The following is an 18,360-nucleotide window of genomic DNA, read 5'->3' as shown; positions in this document are numbered from 1 at the left end:
GACTTTATGACACGGGCAGCAAATGATTGTTTCTTCGGTTAAAACCTTTCTGTTATCATCCTAACTGGTTGCGCTCACCTATCCTTGTGTGTGGAAACACTGCCCCTAAGTGGCGAAAACCCACTTGGTCGACTCCTGACGAGGAAACAATCATCAAACAGTCATCTTTTTATTCCAATTCTTCTTTATTGACAAAAACTGGCAAACAACACAAGCGCCATGTATGACGTCTTCTGTGCTTTATTGACAAAAACAAGTGATTCTACAGTTGATTGCAAGAGCAGGGTTGATCTTCGACGGGGCAAATAAAATAAGTACCCGCCCGTTTGTTTAATTAAAGAGTGCCTTTGTATATTTTTTTACAATATAGAGAGAAAAAGGCCATGAAAGGTGATATTTAAAAAAGGTAATCGTGTGGCAACAAGGCAACAAAAAGAGTGTTGTAGTAGCCACACCAACATGTCCGACAACAGTATGAAAACATCCAACAAAAATTGTCGTATAATGTGTTTTTTATTTAAAAATTGTAAGATTTTTGTGTTTTATAGAGGGGAAAATGTTTTTTAAAAAGTGGAGCTATGCGCTTTTTGTTGGACAATGTAATTACCCCAAAAAAAGAAAACAGTAGTGCAGGCAACAATTCATACTGCGCATGCGTACCTAGTGGCCGGCCATCATGAAAATGCATATTTGCAAAAATGATATGTAACATATTGCCACAATGAAATGGAATTCATTCAAATGGAATTCAAATATATAACATTACCTCTTTTCGTAATAGTTTAGTTAATGCATTTTATTTAAGTAAAGGTATTAAGTCTGTTTGTTTTTTTTCTATTTAGAAAAGTCTAGTTTTTTACATTATTTGTTTTAAAATTGTTTTTACCTTGATTTGACTGTTTGATTCTACGGTGTCCTTGTGTGCTTTTAAAGGTGCTTCTAAATAAAAAGCATCATTATATTATTTCAACATCAATGTGGAAAATGATGAAAATAGGAAACACATACTGTTGTACTTACACTTTGAATTTTTCTTATTTAAATTTGCATCCTTGTGGCACAAAGTTTCCCAAGTGGAGTCGCTGTTCGAATTTTGCTGCAAATCTACTTCTGGGCGCATTTTGTGTTGCCGCAACAATAGAGTATATTTTGTGAGCGCGGGTGATCGACAGGGACTTCACCGAAGTCATAAAACAAAGAGGAGGCCAACCAGGAGTCCTGCACGGCAGCATCTGGCCAGTAGGGGGCGGGAGGCGGCAGAACCGTAGGAAAATGATGCATGCGTGAAAGTAATCACTCATTTGTTGGAATGTTACACTCCAATGGAACAAATCAAGGGGATAAAGTGGAAACTCACCCAAAAGATCTTAAATAAACACCCCTGTAAAAATTTACTTATGAAAATAGCGAGAGAGAAAAAACACGGAAGAAATATAATTAAAATAAAATGTTTCTATACAGGCAGAGAGGGGGGGTCAAACACGGCAACCCAACAACGGCGCGGGCCCAGTGATGCAAGAGGGCGCAAGAGTTCTGAGCGCAATGGCTCAAAAGATGTAGTCGCGTGTCATCTTCAGGGACGGCATGGCCTCGTTGACGTTCTGGTCCAGCCGGTGGTACTCGACTGTGCTGCGAGAGCACAGGCTGTCCTTCCAGCGGCGGCTCTGAACCAACAGTAAGATCTGACAGGAAGCACAGGAATATCACCACAATTGATACCATAAATATTGTACTACGTGTTATATTGCAAAATATATGCACATACCGGTTTAATAAAATTCACTCCAATTACGATTTGACCCGATACAATTAACTAATTACGATGCAATTTGATTCACTCCAATTAAAAAGTGATCGGATACAATTATGATGGGATTTGGTGCGATTCACCCCAATTACAATGTGACAATAGAATTCATTCAAATAATGATAGGACATGATAGATTCGCTCTGAAACAAAGTACATACAAAAAGATTCGCTACAATTTATGGCAATAACAATGGGATTTGATGGGATTCTCGCCAATTACAATTTGATACGAATCTCTACAATTATGACGTGTTTCGATACAATTCACTTTTCACAATTCAATACAATCCCTTCCAATGACGATGTGATACGATTCACTTCAATTATGAAGAGACTCCATACAGTTCCCCCTAATTCCGACACGGTTTGATCCAATTCACTCCAATTACGATGTGATACGATTCATTCCAGTTACAACATTATCCAAACCAATCCAATTATAACGTGACGATGTGATTTATAGAAATAACAATGGGATTTGATATGATTCACTGTAATTATAATACTTCAATTACAATGTGATCCAGTGCATTTCAATCAACTGTCATTAGGATACAATTTCATATGGCTCCCAATTATGACGCGTTCTCATCCATCCATCCATCCATTATCTGAGCCGCTTATCCTCACAAGGGTCGCGGGAGCGCTGGAGCCTATCCCAGCTATCATCGGGCAGGAGGCGGGGTACACCCTGAACTGATTGCCAGCCAATCGCAGGGCACATATAAACAAACAACCATTCGCACTCATATTTCCACCTTCGGGCAATTTAGAGTCTTCAATTAACCTACCATGCATGTTTTTGGGATGTGGGAGGAAACCTGAGTGCCCGGAAAAAACCCACGAATGCACAGGGAGAACATGCAAACTCCACACAGGCGGGGCTGGGGATTGAACCCCGGTCCTCAGAACTATGAGGCAGGCGCTCTAACCAGTCACCCACCCTGCCGCCCGTTCTCATACAATTCACTCAAATTACAATGTGACATGATACATGACAATTACGATGTGATTTGATCAGAGTCACTACAATTCCAATTCGGCAGCATTAAATTTTGATCCACTTGATTTAATCCAGTTACGATGCGGCTTGATACAATTAACTCCAATTTCGATATGATTTGATACAAATCTCTCAGATAACGTGTTTTGATACAATTCACTCCATTCACAATGTGATTCAATACAATTCACTAAAATAACAATGCGTTTCAAAATAATCTTCTACAATTGTGATGCTACTCACTATGGTTCACTTCAATTTCAATGTGGTTTCCAATACTTCCATCCAAATACAATGCGATTAGATATGATTCACTCCAATTAAGACGCAATCCGATTAATTCTAATAATGATTTGACACGAACAGGCTAGAAGAGCAAAGATGCCACTGACCTTCCTTTTGTTGTGGTAAGTGATGTAGATGATGGCCACCAGGAAAGCCAGGATGACCAGGTGGAAGAAGAAATGTGAGTCCTCGTCCTCTGTGTTGTAGACACCGGGCAGCTTGTAGCTGACGTCTTCTTTGACGTCGGGGGTCTCCAGCCGGATCTCCGTCTGGTCCGTGTCCTTGCCGTCGTCCTCATTGCCCTCCAGGCGATACAAGCCGTCGCCGTAGGCGTCCTGGTCATCGTCACCGTCGTAGTCGTCGTCGTCGTCGTCCGGGTCCACGTGAGTCGCCACATCTTTGCCGGCGGGCTGCAGCAGGTCCGACTCTAAGTCCTGCAGGGTGGTCGCGGTCTGCGCCTCGGAGGGTTTAACGTCGAAGGCGGTGGTCTCCTCCGCACCGGGTTTGGTGGGTTCCGGGGTTTTGGCGATGTGGGCGGTTTCTGGAGTTTTAGAAGCATTGGGTGACGACGTGGTGTTCACCACCTGGAGCGTGGCACCTTTAGTCTCGTGCGTTTCCTTGGGGTCGCTGGCCGAGGAACCGATGACCACCAAAGATTTGTCGTCATCGTTTTCCTTTGTCTCGGGTTGACTCACCTTCGTCTGCTTGACTTGGGGGGTGTGGGGTTGGACAGTTTTGATCTGCGGAGCATCAGGTTGGACAAGCGCCTTGTCAGGAATATTGTGGTGGGTCGATGGCACAGCTTCCGCTTGCGTCGACAATACTTTTGTGTCCGTCTGAGTAGCAACTTTGTTAACGGTGGTCGGGGGAGGACTCGATGGCAAGTGTAACCCGGCTTTCTTGGTAGTTGCATCTATGAATCGAAAGATGAAAAAATTCATGTTAGGGCCACCGCACATCGAGCGACGCGATTGAACTGAACAACTGCGGATCAATTACAGTTGGCGACTCCTGCCATACATCTACTGATGTGCTGCAACGTTTCTAATAGGGAAACATTTTGAGGCACCCCATATACTGAATTATATTTGATTGAACAACAAACAAAATAGCATAACATTAAACACAGGTACAATAAAATTATAGTCAAGTGTTATGGTAAAACAATATATGTACCGTTTATACTGTATTTGTAGGGCTTGGGGGCGGCCGACTGGATTTGGCTTCGTAGCTGGAAACTAGACTTTACGCCGATCTGATCGGTGTGATTGGTATCGGCTGATGCCTTGTGGCGCAGTACTGTAACTATTCAACAGCCAATAAAGTTTTTTCAATCTTGTCGGTGAAAAAAACATGTCATCGGTGTGGGACTATTTTGCGGTGTCTCAGACAAACAACACGTAAGTTATTTGCAGTCTGTGCACAACTGAAGTACGTCGCGGGGAACGTCATCTAAATGCTTCAACACACCAAATTTGATTGGGCACCTGAAGAATGTACACGAGGAGGAGCATGCCGCGTTCAAACAATGCAGCGTGGGGGGAAAAAAAGGAAAAGCCAAATGGACGCAAACTCTGGACAACACCAGTCCATATAGCCGGGACAGTGAGAAAGTTAGAGTAAGCATGTCATTAACAGTATTTATTAAAGTAATTTAATTGCAATAAAGTAATTTAATTACAGTAAGTTAGCACCCATTATTTCTGTCATGTTGTAATGTTGATTTGAACTAAAGTTATGTCAGTGGCCAATCCTTGAATGCCCCCTAGAGGTCATTGATGTTTTTACTTTTGTCTAAATTGCTAGAGAATAAATTTGAAGATACAGTACTCAGTATACAGTGCACAACTATATACAATAAATGAACAAGTCATACAGTACACAAGTGTATACATGTCAATGTGTCATGTAAATAGACACATTGCTCCATCTTGTGATGGGCTCGTTTTTTTAAACTTGCTGATCGGCCCCAAAAATCCTGATCGTGTAAAGCCTACTGGAAACTTAATTTTTTTTAATGGAAGAGCATGTGTTACGACATGGCATTTTTCATTGGCCGTTACGTCTGCGATTTGAATATTGAATCATAGCAAAGCTACTGTAGTTGCCAACGGTTGGTCACTCATGAAAAATGGCATTTTTCGTTGGCCATTACGTCTGCGATTCGAATATTGAATCACAGCAAAGCTACTGTAGTTGCCATGAAAAATATGTCATCACTATTTTTACTGAGTTATTTGTTGTTGTTTTTTTACGCAAGTTTTACTTTTTTTTTTACCTGGTTTATTTCTTTTTTTGTAATTAACAGGTTTTGTTTTTGCTTTTGAACAAACAAATTTTCTGTTTCACTTAATATGATTTTACTCTAGCTTTAGTTTAACATATTGTTTTATGTTACATCATTTTGATGTTTTCACGAAATAAGTTATTTTTTTATTTCATACATTTTAGGGTTTTTGTTTTTTACTTATGATTTTAAGTTTTCAGTTTTAACGTCATGTTTTATTTTGTTAATTATTTTGACTAAATAAGTTTACTTTTTTTACTTGGTACATTTTACATTTTAACGTAATACATTTTTTCTTAAGATGTTTTACATTGCTCATAAATTTTCCACTTCTACTAAATATGTTGTGTTTTTAATTTTTGATCCACTAGATGCCATGGAAGGCTCCATGAATACAGGCAATTTATATTCAGTAGAAACTTAACACATTAAAAGTAGAAAGTAATTGTTCAGTAAATTGTATTTATTTTTTTACGTCTGACACAGCGCACTGTCCGGGTGGTGGCATTCGTCATCGAACACATTAAAAAGTAGAAAGTAATTGTTCAGTAAATTGTACTTATTTTTTTTTACATCTGACACAGCGCACGGTCCGGGTGGTGGCATTCGTCATCTACCCGAACATGTTTACGACCACAAACCTCCATTCATACACTGTGACTGCTAAATACGTTTGTTCTTAGCTTGTAAATGAATATCAGCCCATGTAGAGGCGTCGCCCAGGAGGAAAGAGCTTCCTGGGGATTTGAAGCAAAAAGGATCTATTCATACACACACACACACACACACGCGCACACACACACACACACACAGCATAAACAGTCTGTGAACAGGAGGGCTTTGTAGCATGATGAAACCTCATGACTACATGCATTCACAAGCTAAACCTTCACGCACATGGCAATGATTAAATGTTTAGTAATGGGGCTACAGCAGAAGCCCATTTTTCCTCTTAACGTTACAATCAGCAGCTTTTCAAAACTTTGCTATTAGCCTAATTAAAATTACTAGGGTTCGGGGAGTACCAATACCAGGTATCGGACCGATACCGGTCTTATTTCAAGGTATTGGGTACTCGTGAAGGCTGCACGTACCAGCCACCGATACTTAAGTAGAAAAAAAAAATAATAATCTGACATCAAGTAAGTCTTCCTTGCCAGTAGTTGGCGCTACACTGTGGCATTTTGACATCAACGAATCATGTGCGTCAGAAAGATAGAAAGAGGTTATTTTTATCTTTTCACCCGATAGACTTTACATTACAACATGAAAAGTTGCAATTTCATATATTTTACATTTTAAGATGATATGTTTTACGTTTTTATTCAATACGTTTTTTACTGAATACGTTTGACACTATTTCTAATCAACTGCCTCTGGTAAAGTGATGCACTCCATTTTACCTCAAAGAAGCTAGCATTCCAAATGGCCATGTTCTGCTGCATCACATGATTTTATTAGTACGCTTTTTGTGTCAGTCTGGCTCTCAAATAAGCACCAAATTGTGGAACGAGAATTAGAAAATATTTATTTTTTTTTAATTTAAAAACTTTACATCACGTTTGTGATTCGGGGGCGTTTAAAGTCCATTCCCGCTACAGAGGCCACTGATGACAGACATTTTATAGCTTTTACCCTACTTCAAAGAATTATTTTTCACGCCGAGGCTTTAATCAGCAACACGCATAAGATGAGGACATCTGGACTCAGTCCATCCAGATGAAGAGCACAAATCACTTTCGCGATCCCTCAGAAAAAAAGCACACGGCGACTAGATAACAGCTATTACTACTGAACTGCATTACTTAGTAGACACATTGAACTTTATCTTCTTAAGCGTGAAATGATCCCACACTTTGCCTATTCTGTCACACATTCTATCATTTTGGGCACCATCGCGGAAACATATTTCTACACAGAGTGGTGCGTGCGTCCGCAGTAACATTAGTCAGTGTGGAAAAATGATTGATGCGAAGCTTCGAGGAAGACATTTTGCTTCAAATTTGTTTGGTAATCGAATTGTTCGAGTTATTCAATTAATCGTTTCAGTCCTACTGCCGCAAAAGCTACTACTTTCTGCCGTTAAGCAATTAAACGCCCTCTGGACATTACAGGGGTAAATATCATACTGAAAAATAGTTTTGCTGCTTACCACCAAGTTGGTAAGCGTAAATAAATGTCCCCGCTGCGCTCTGCATTTGGGTAAATGAAAGGTCCTGGATGCCAAATAAGGATATTGGGTACTGGAGAATAATTGCGATCAAGGACTTACCACAAAGTTGGACAAAATAAAATAAAGGAACAAATACCTATCATTTTCTCATCTATGCAGTTGAGTAAACATCATATACCATGGAATAGATGTGTTGCGTTCAATAAAAGTTGGAAAACCCTAAAATAACCAATGTGTATAATTTGCCGCAATTCCACTTTTATTTATTGGTTGGGGTTTGACCAAACTGACGCCACTTAAACGTGCATTTCAGAATCAGAATCATCTTTATTTGCCAAGTATGTTCAAAAAAGGAATTTGTCTCCGGTAGTTGGAGCCGCTCTAGTACGACAACAGACAGTCAGTTGACAGAGAACACTTTTGAGACATAAAGACATTGACAAAAAAAAAACAGTCACTGAGCAATAAAGGGTTGCTAGTTACCTGGTAATGCCGGTACATTTTTTTGGGGCCCAAGGAAAGCATAAATATTGACGCTTATTAGCCCAGGGACATTAATGCAAAGTTTTTACACTTAATATAAATAACATAAGCGTGGCACTATCACGCGACGGGTGACATGTCCAAACGCGCCACGGTGGAGTTCTATTTTGGTGGAGGTAGCACTACACTGCTACACAATTATAATTATAAGTATTGCGCTCGAGTATAAAGGAAAAAAATAATGAGCGTAAAATCATGCGATTGTGAGCTGTCAATCGCGTCAGCTGACGAGCTTGAAAAGCTAGCCCCGACCAGCTAGCGAAGTAGCATTATGGGGAAACTCAACAGTTCTCCTTTAAAAATGTCGTCGTGTGACAAGTATACGACTTTACCTTCCGGGGTTAAGTTCGGCGGAGCTGACAAGACGCCGCCGTGAAGCATAAGTTGGAGGGAAACAACAAGTAGGCAAAGAGAGCTACTCTTCCTGATTCGTCCCATCGTCGCCATGTTGGTTTGTGTCGATGAAGGGGCGTGGCTTAGGCTGTGACGTAACGCGGAGACGTAAAACGTTAAGCGTCATAGACGTCGTCATTGAATGTGAAGGGTTACTCACAATGGATTTTAAAAGGCTAGGTGGCCTGGAATTCATACTAAATTTCAATTTTGCTGTCATAAATTTACCAGTTAAACTTTTAAAGTTTTAGCAACAGGCTTTATTTGCGTGGGCATTGTACTATGTGTATAAAGTTTCTCCTCATGAACAAACAATTTGGAACAATGGCAATTTCACCATCAAAAACAACACTTTATACAACGAGGGCTGGATTGAAAGGGGCATAATTTTAATTTCTTTATTTGAAGACAATGGCAATCTTTACAGTTGGGAAAATCTCTTATAAACAAAATAGTTTCCAGTTAAATTCAAAGAATTTTCCTTTGTCTCAAAGGCTATTCCTTAAAATATTCTTGAGTTAATGAAATGTCAACCATCTTATCAGAATATTGAGACAAACACCTCTCACGATTAGAATAATTTATACTTTTTGATAGAAAATGTACAAATAAAACGTGTTAGGAATACACTTCACAGCTATAACAGTTTTTCACCCATGCAGAGGAAAATTCTTCTGGGATTCACAATTAGATTATATAAATTGGCGTTAAACATGATTATGCCCCTACCAGATCTGCATTTTGAATAAAGTAAAAGAGCCTCAATTTAACATACTTCACATTTACCCTTGCAATAGCACAATTTCCAGGTTCACTCACTTGGATGAAAGATGAGACTCTCATGGGACTGAGTCAGAAACAATTTGCCCTGTGTCATCTAAATTTTGGAGGGATTTTGAAAATTAGATGTATGAAAAAACTGGACATATCAGAGTTGGTCTAAAGGATATTATTACAAGATTTGTATGTGATAAATCTCTGTGCTTTGTGATAAATCTTAGTTTACTATACGGTACATTTTACTTGAAGAGAGAATCTCCAAATCACTTCCAAATTTTCAAATCTTTATTGTACAGTTAATTTGTACACAAATACCTTAAAACTAACAAATAATTTAAAAAAGTATTTATACGTTACAATACCTTATAGTGACTTATCATTAATAAGTCATGAATGAAAAGTAGTCTACTGTGCTTCATAACCTTCATCCTTTTTGTTTCTTGTGTTTGATTGTTTTGTACTTTACTAACAAAACAATGTTATATTAACAAATTGCCTATGTATGACTGTTTGTATGTTTATATGTGAAAATTTCAATAAAGATGTTGAAAAAAAAGGTGAGGAATTACTCATACAAACGTAATGTCTGGTGAATTGTAAAACATTTTCAGTGGCGCAATGTTGGAAATACATGAACGTGACTCAGAAATACTAACTCAATTTGGTACGGGAGGCTTGCTATTGTGATGACAAGTATCGATGTCATCCATTACGATATGCTATCAATACAGATATAATAGTGATTTCTCAATTACAATTATGTGAAGTATAAGGTTTTTTTCCGGGAACATCGGGAATATCGCACAATTGTTGCATAGCGATTTTATCAATACAATTGGATAAATGTTTTGTCTGTTATGTAGAAATCATGATGTACCATACAATTTTCTTCAAATATATGGATTATTGCACAATTGCTGTATTGTGACGGCGGGACGTACATTGGATATATGACTAAAGTCTAATCTTTCTGATGTTTTTTTTTTTATAGAAATTATCGCACAAAAGCTTTCTCTCAAAAGCATCGATATCATAAGAAAGATTTCTTTCCTAGTTTCATAGTTGTCGCAACATATTGAACCATCTCGATCCCATAAATTTTGGAGAGGTTTGGAAAGAATGCTGTTTTCTTAGTTAAATCGGTGTTGTGATGTATCGTACATGGCTTTCTTCTAATATATCAATCACTATTACAATACAGTCAACATCATTGCAAAGATGAAGTTCTGTCTTTCTCAGTTTTGTAGACATGAGGCCGATAGTTTAACGGTGTTTAAAAAAAATTTGGACATTTGCTGGTTCGAGATGTTCTTTATTCAGGAAATGACAATACCGTCAGGAACCCTATTAAGCATCCACGGAAGACCGCCAACTTCCTGTTTAGATCCAGTAACTCTCATCCACAAGTGTCCATTTTGATCAAGCGGTTCTTAAGACTTAACAGGTGGATAACGCTACACAGGTGTGGTCATAAAATAACATTTTGTTATGCTATATGTAACAAGACAAGACAAAGAATGTCCACATTGGGGTGTGCATGGGGATGCTTCCATCTTGTCCTCATGAGCGAGAAATGCTTATTTGTGTCATAATTAGCTTTGTTCTTTCTGAACGGCTACACAATGGACACACACACAACTGAAAATTATGATGTGCTCAAGGCTACTTGTTCCCTTGCAAGCTACACACTTCAAATTTCCTGCTTTGTTCTCAGCAGTGTCAAAATATTAAACGTTCCCTTAAAAGTGGTCCTTTTAAAGTGGGAGGTCTTTGCCTCTCGCAGTTTGGTGGCCGACCGGCTTGCCTCCAGATGTGGCACATCTAGAGGTAGTGGGATGGGATGGGGGAAGACGTGAGGGCTAAATAAGTTTTTATTTAAATTGGGGAATGCTGGGAGCGGATTGGGGGCGGCGTCAGCGAGATGTGCGTGCCCGCCTTACGCCTGAAACTCCAGGCCGAGGCCCAGCTTGTGGCCGCCGGCGTTGATGTTCTTGCCGTCGAGGAGGGCAGACAGCGTCAGCTTGATGCCTGAACCAGACCACACAGATTCACAGTGAGTACAAATTCTGTACCAGTACCATGACATTCAGCGAGTATCTACGCATCGAAGCATGTGGCATTAAGGTGTCAAAGAACTACGTTGAAGAGAGTTGTTCTTCATTTAGACAACAGCATTGTTTTGCTGCCATCTTGGTGCCAAGGAACTATGTTGAAGTGAGTTAAGGCGCTTCATTTAAAGTAGTGCTTTGCCGCCATCTTGTGGCATCTTTAGGAAATTGTAAACCTTTTTTGAGAGGGGACTCAATTACTTACAAATTTTAACTATTCGCGGGAGGGCTCGGTCCTTAAAAGGCAACGCTGGACTTTGTAATGGAGAATTTTGTTTTCCACTAATGTGTTAGGAGCAGGGGTCCCAATCTTCTTAAAGCAGAGCTACTACTTCTTGAGTATTGATTAATATAAAAGGCTACCAGATTGATAAATACTTCTGAAATAACAAATTTGCTTCAATTACCTTTATGTTACGATTAATGATCTTTTTGATCATTGTATGCTTTCTTTGTTTTACCTCAACACTGCAAATTGTGAGATGGCTAACTGATTTTCATTGCTCCTGTCCAAGTCTATTATCTATGTATAGACACTGCACTGATCATGGAAATGATCTCGCATTTATTAATTATTATTCAACAAGGTAGGAAACAGATAATTATCAAGATGCAACACTATTTCTATAAACATTTTCAAATCATCGGTTCTCCAACATTCCTAAGAAATCACAATGTCCCATCACTGTTGAGTTTGGGTTACTCGGTACTTGCTAGTTTAGAGGTTTCACTGTATTACGAATACAAATAAGTGTTCTCACCTGGCTTGAGAGTCTGAGTGTATCCCAGGCCTATGAGGCTGGAGTTGTTTACCTTGGCCTGCGAGAGATGACATATGAATGAATCAAGCATGTCAAGAGTATGTTGGGACGAGAAAATGTGTAATTGAATCTTGATATTTCTGCCAGGAGGAGGTACCTAGAGATGACTTATTATAGTTTCCTGTTTTTGGGTATCATCAAATTCAATGTGCACCGCCAACACACAATGACAAAAATGTAAATGTTTCGTGATTTAATGTTGTCTGTCTAGAAAACTAGGCTCAAACTTGGTTGCAAATAGAGTATATTTGTAGTACAAGTTAGTATTTGAACGACCCATTGAAAAAGCTAAACTAACCCTGAAATGGTCACTTCAAACCAAAATGGCAGACTTAATGTCTCTTTTCTGGCTTCTTGAGTTTTTTGTGGGTCTACCCATGATAGACAGGCCTACAAAATTTCATGTTGCTAAGTTAAACTGGCTTCAAGGGCTACTTAGCCAAACAAAGTGGGCGACGGCACTCACAGAGAAAGACGCGTCGGGATCAATCTGGTACTTGGCGGCGATGCCAAAGCGGGTGTTGCTGTTGCCAGCGGTCCAGGCCAGATTGACGGCCGTCTCCAGCTGCTCGTTCACCTTCTGGTAGATGGAGCCGCCAAACTCTGTGCCGTCATTTCTGCGATGAGTAGGGGAAGCAGACTTTTAAGTAAAGATCTCAAGAAGTAATACTGGTTTTAAGCAACAGGTGGTTGTACAAATGGGATACGGTAAAGCTGACCTCGTCAAGACACAAGGCTTAAGGCTTCTTTATACTCGCATGGGCGGCGACCGCGCTTACGTCACTCCGGCTATCCCGCGCACAGTTTGACTTTATACTCGAGCGCAATCCACGCGCGCAGTTTTGAAAATGTACTACAGTTCTCCTCCAAGTCGGGGGTGTTGCTACGGCTGGTATTAGCTAGGACGCCACAGGGTTTCCTCTGCATTTTTCGGCCATTAGCAGTTTTTCCTTTCCTTTCCGTAACAAGGAACAAAGCAACAACAGTGGCGACCGTGGAACAGTGTCTGCTAGAACTAATGGACCTAGATGACCAGATGATACGTTCAATTATGCTGCAAAATCGATCAAGAAGGCAGCGACGTAGGTGGTATGTGGAACCGAGAGGAACGCCGAGTACGTCATCACAGCATGTGACTAAAACGGAACAATCACAAGAGATGATCTCCGCGGCTTTCTACGCGCAGCAACAATTTTTGCCGTGTGCGCGTGAAGTGATGCAGAGGGGCCCAATAAAGAGGCCTTTAGCCGTGAGCTCAACGGGGGGGCTGTTGGCGTACTTGGCCATTCACCCCCTCACCGGCATTAACTGTCTTGCCCTTCCAGTCAAGGGACTTCTGCTCCTTTTTGATCAGGCAACTAGCTCGTTTCCCCGACAGTGTGTTAAATCCCACCACCCACGTAAAAATAAGTACAAGGCACCCAGCAGTAACTCAATATGCCTCCCATGCGGGATTGAATGAAGCGGTACTAGTAGGTAGAAACACAGCCACGGAACCACAATCACGTCAATGCCAAACACTAAGCAGAGCCGCAGTGTTGTCGGATACACACATTAGCTAATATATAAAGGTGTATGCCTTTTCGACCTTACACGTTGGTATGCAGCTGGAACTCGTCCGTCTTGTACCCAACGGCAAAGTTGCTCTGGGTGATCCGGTTGCGGCCGGCCTCGAAGGTCACCTGATAACCGGCCAGCCAGCCCTCGAAGCCCACCACGGCGGCACCGTGCACGGCCGTGCCGTTGATGTCGTAGTTGACGTCGCAGCCCAGGTTTATGTGGTCGCACTTGTAGGCCGTCTTGAGCTTGCCGCCCTTTTTGCTACAAGAAGCCGAAAGTTAAAAATGACACTTCTGAGCAATTTAGAAATAAATAAAATTGAAAATGGAAAAATAACATTTGATTTAAAAATGAAATAGACAAATAAATAATTTCATTAATTCTTAAAACTACATTTATTTTTAAAATAAAGTATAAACTATTTAAAAGTACACTAATTTAAAATAAAACAAACAAACTGAAATACACAAAATTAAAATACAATTGAAAACTAAATACAAACCAAACCTGAAATCAAAAATAAATAATTCTAAATACAAAATGAAAATATTTAAGAAAATAACAGCCAAAACTATAATTATATAATAAATACATAAAATACATTTAATTAAAAAAATGCACTCAATTAAAAATGCATATAGAAATATAAAGCTAAAATATATAAAAAAGAAAAATGAAACAAAATATATTAATACAATTTAAAGGTAAACTACAATCAATATAAAGAAAAATAAAATGCAAAAATAAAAGATAAAAATAAATAATTAAAAAATTCCAAATACAATTTAAAATACAAATAATATAAATAATTTAATAAATATGAATAAATTATAATACAAATAAGATATACATCATGAAATCGCAAATAAATGCAAATCAATTAAAACATAAAATAAATATAACAGCTTGCTAAAATAAACTTACCCGGTGTTTGGTGAGAAGGAGGAGTCAAACGTCAACTTCAGACCCTTGGCCAACTGCAGAGAACGTCACAAAACAAAATACATAAGCTCACCTGGATACAGCAACAACAACAAATGTAAGGTAACGCTGCACCTCTCCATCAACTCTGCACCCACCTGGTCCTCGATGGTGATTTCAGTGCCCAACGTGTTGTCGGTGTTCCACTTCTCTGTGAAGGTCAGACCGTGCTCTGCCCACTTGTACTTGGTTTCCAGTGAGCCGGCCACCTTGCTGGTCTCGGTGTTGGCCGTGCCAGTGCTGGTGAACTCCTGCGAATTGGGAAAAATGTTATCATGTGAATGCGGCTACAATCCCTATACTACTGTATGGGGATTAGCAAATATCCATAAAACATTTAAGTCCGCTCAGCTTGTGGTGGCAGAGCAAGATAATCTCATCGGGGTGCCAAGGTCTTACCAGTCCATTCTCAGACTTTGTTTTTAAGTCCAGCTTGATGAGCCCAAAGCCTGAAGAGAAAACAACAAGTAAACGTCCCCGACTGAAGCTCAAGGCGTCATTTCGCACCACACCCTTGCTGCTCACCGTATCCCTTGGTGAAAACATCCCGAGCGGACTTTCCCAGGTCGGCGTAGGTTGGAGGTACGGCCATGTTCTGCAACGACGGAATGGGACTCGTTAGGAAGGCACTAAGTGAAAGAAACGGCGTATTAAAATCCTTTTGTATCAGTCACTTCAATGAGGTCATGTCGTGTAGTCCCTATAAGGGCTGCAATTCATTCAGGCCCAACCAGTTTGCTGACTCAACGGGCTACTGTAGGACTCAAAACATATCTCGCTGTATATTACAGATGAATCTATCGAGTACATTTAGAATTGAGTGTTCTACTGATTATCCCAATGATTAATTGGGTAAACACTGATTTTGCATTAATAAACAATTACATGTGCTTTTTGTACACCCAGGGTCGCCATCCTCACATTCGACTGTAGTGTCTGGGATTTGTGTGTGGATGACTTTGAAAGGTGGGGCCTACTCTTGTGAGCGATTGAGAGTGTGGAGAAGACTGGCTGTTAACTGGCTTTGTTGAGTGACTCAATGTATGTTTGGGCCATCGACAATTCGTGTGTGGGTGTGAATGTGCTTACTACGTGTTCATTTCCTTTCCGTTTGTTCAATAAAGCAATTGAAAGCAGACCGTCGCCTGTGTCGATCGATGACCACTTGCGGAGGCATGACAATATGTTATAACTAGCAATATTAAATTAGCCAACAATGATACTATACCTTGTATTGGTGATTGTATATGCACTGTTGTGGAACACATTCAATTTTATCTTCCTTTTTAAGTGTGTATTCATCACAAACTATGGAACTATGTAATGATCACATACTATGGACTGTTTTTTACGGACTTTCTTTCCGCCTCGCCGTCATCGCACCGACCTCTACACGGTGTGGTGTGTGCGACTGCAGTCACATCAGTCTGTATGAAAAATTAGCACTGCGAAGCTTCGAGATAGAGATTTGGCTTTTTTTGTAACTGAATTATGCGATGAATCATTGTAGCCCTGCCGTAAATACTGTAACTATATAAACTCACAACACAAACTGATGGAAAGTGAAGGAGTGGGGTTCCCAAGGCTGACAAAGTTTGCACATCAATAACTTTAGCTCTTTTTGTGACACTTACACATTTGAATGTCAACAGGTTAAGTTGTGAGCCTTAACTTTTCCGTTCCACTTTTTACAAGCATTTTAGTTGTTGAAATTTGATTTCCTTACATAATTGTGTAAAAAGCTGGCTCTATGTTTATGCGCCATGTAGAATCAATAAAAATGTCACTTGTGAGCAAGCTTTTCACCGCTAAATGTAAAGAGTTACAACAGCGCTGCAGTTTTCGCACTTCAACAGTCACGCAGGCTATGTGATAACATTATGATGTGTTTCTGATAGCGAGTATGCAGACAATGTGGACCGTTTCTAGGGTTGAACAGCAATCTGTTTCTCCACGATTTTCAGCACTGAATGGGGAGGCGAGAGCGATCATAATGCACGAACACCTATCACCATTCCAGGTTTAAACCTCTCCTTTAGCCAACAGCTGCACCCTTTTCCTCCAGTTATTGCCTAAGCATGGACAAAATCCAACTTTTGAGTTCCTCAACTAATTAGTCAACTTGTGCTTCTGTCTGCCTTGTCATACTGGACTGCATGCATGTCAAAAGGCCTTGAGGTGTAATAAGAACCTTGACTGTAATAAAGGTCCTAAGAGCTTCGAGATATATAGGATCAAGCCAATGGTTACAGCTTGCCCACAGCATCCCAAAATGTGTTTTCCCTCTGTTACTCTTACTATTACAATTAAAAACACGCATTTGGTGTTAAAAGTATTGTAGATTTAAGTATGGCATGTCAAATGACCCCAAATAAAGAGAAGGTGAGGAGTCTTTGTGTCTATTAGCATTAGCTACTAGTCTCCAAGGTGGACAGCGGGCAAACGCCACCCTATCGCTTCATTGTAGGAGCTACATATTCAATGGTTAGTGGATAACAAGTCCAAATGTGCTATTATCGGAGAACTAAGCTTTGTTGTTTCTATCTCGCGAGATACGTGAGGCCTGAAAGTGACAAACGACCGAATCGTAAGTCATTAGCCGTCAAGCTAAGAGCGGGCCTAGCCTCGTAGCCCCATTCATCTCTACGACTTTAAATGCTAAAGCTACGAGCTAACACGTATGAGACACAACGGGCATGTAAAGAGCTGTACCGGCGTTTTAGGATATCGAAATCCGTACCTCGGTGTGTGGTTTCCCGTCCGGAGTGTGTGGACTGGCGCGGCGAAAAGGGCGGAGAAAGGATGAAGAAAAGGAGGAGGCGGCTCCACGGAGGGCACGTTACAAGTCACGCAAAGATTCAACCGTGGTGGAGGGGGCTATGGAAGGGCAAGATGACTCCCCTCGTCGTTGCACTTCTTTGGTCTCTCAGCTCTCCAGCAAGGGTCTCATTTATTCGACATTTTACATTTTTGACATTCTATGTTAGTGCCTAAGTTTTGGCCTCCATATCCATTTTTGGGAACTCGAATAGCTCATTTTTTAAATAGCGATTTTGACGTTTTGACGAAACATTTAAAGTCACTACTCGAGCAAACGACACAATGCTAACAAAGCCAACCAGCTTTCTCATTATCTTGCTGTATTTTTCAGTATTTCATCTTTTATACAGTGCCGTGAATAGTATTGGCTCCCTTCTCAAATTCTTATATTATTGCGTAGTTTCCCCACTTTAATGTTTAAGATCATCATCAAACAAATGTAAATGGTAATTTCATTTATTAAGGATAAAAACTATTCAGTTACCTGGCCCTATGTGAAAAAGTAATGGCCCCCTGAACCTAATAAGTGGTTGGGCCAACCTCGGCAGCAACAACTGAAATTAAGCATTTCTATAACTGACAATGAGTCTTTCACATCTCTGTGGAGATATTTAAGCCCTTTCTTCCTTGCAGAATTGTTAGCAAAAATTAAGGAATGAACAGCCTTTTTAAGGTCATGCCACTGCATTTCAATGGGATTCAAGTCTGGACTTTGACTAGGCCACTCCAAGACCTTCATTTTGTTTTTTTAAATCATTCAGAAGTTGACGTGCTGGTGTGTTTTGGATCGTTATCC

At 40.1% G+C, this 18,360-nt stretch overlaps 2 protein-coding genes across 3 annotated transcripts; both read right to left on the bottom strand.

The window, feature by feature from the left end:
* Nucleotides 1–164: 164 nt before the first annotated feature.
* c17h5orf15 (chromosome 17 C5orf15 homolog) lies at nt 165–8,592 on the bottom strand. Its single transcript, XM_061752817.1, has 3 exons — nt 8,434–8,592; nt 3,206–4,011; nt 165–1,682 (listed from the first exon to the last, which is right to left on the bottom strand). Exons 1-3 carry the CDS (start codon nt 8,546–8,548, stop codon nt 1,548–1,550), a joined length of 1,056 nt encoding a protein of 351 aa, XP_061608801.1. The 5' UTR covers nt 8,549–8,592; the 3' UTR covers nt 165–1,547.
* Nucleotides 8,593–10,565: 1,973 nt separating this feature from the next.
* On the bottom strand, nt 10,566–17,626 carry vdac1 (voltage-dependent anion channel 1). Of its 2 annotated transcripts, none has more exons than XM_061752818.1 (9): nt 17,485–17,626; nt 15,270–15,339; nt 15,144–15,193; nt 14,843–14,995; nt 14,688–14,740; nt 13,797–14,024; nt 12,670–12,820; nt 12,144–12,201; nt 10,566–11,302 (listed from the first exon to the last, which is right to left on the bottom strand). In XM_061752818.1, the coding sequence occupies exons 2-9, from the start codon at nt 15,334–15,336 to the stop codon at nt 11,211–11,213; spliced, it is 852 nt and encodes a 283-aa protein (XP_061608802.1). In that variant the 5' UTR covers nt 15,337–15,339; nt 17,485–17,626; the 3' UTR covers nt 10,566–11,210. The 2 variants fall into 2 exon arrangements, with proteins under 2 accessions (XP_061608802.1, XP_061608803.1); XM_061752819.1 differs by having other exon boundaries at nt 15,270–15,373; nt 17,485–17,583.
* Between the last annotated feature and the right edge of the window lie 734 nt (nt 17,627–18,360).

This window comes from Phyllopteryx taeniolatus, chromosome 17 (assembly GCF_024500385.1).
Source record: "Phyllopteryx taeniolatus isolate TA_2022b chromosome 17, UOR_Ptae_1.2, whole genome shotgun sequence".
NCBI classification, from domain to species: domain Eukaryota; kingdom Metazoa; phylum Chordata; class Actinopteri; order Syngnathiformes; family Syngnathidae; genus Phyllopteryx; species Phyllopteryx taeniolatus.
This window is presented reverse-complemented; position numbering and strand designations above follow the sequence as displayed.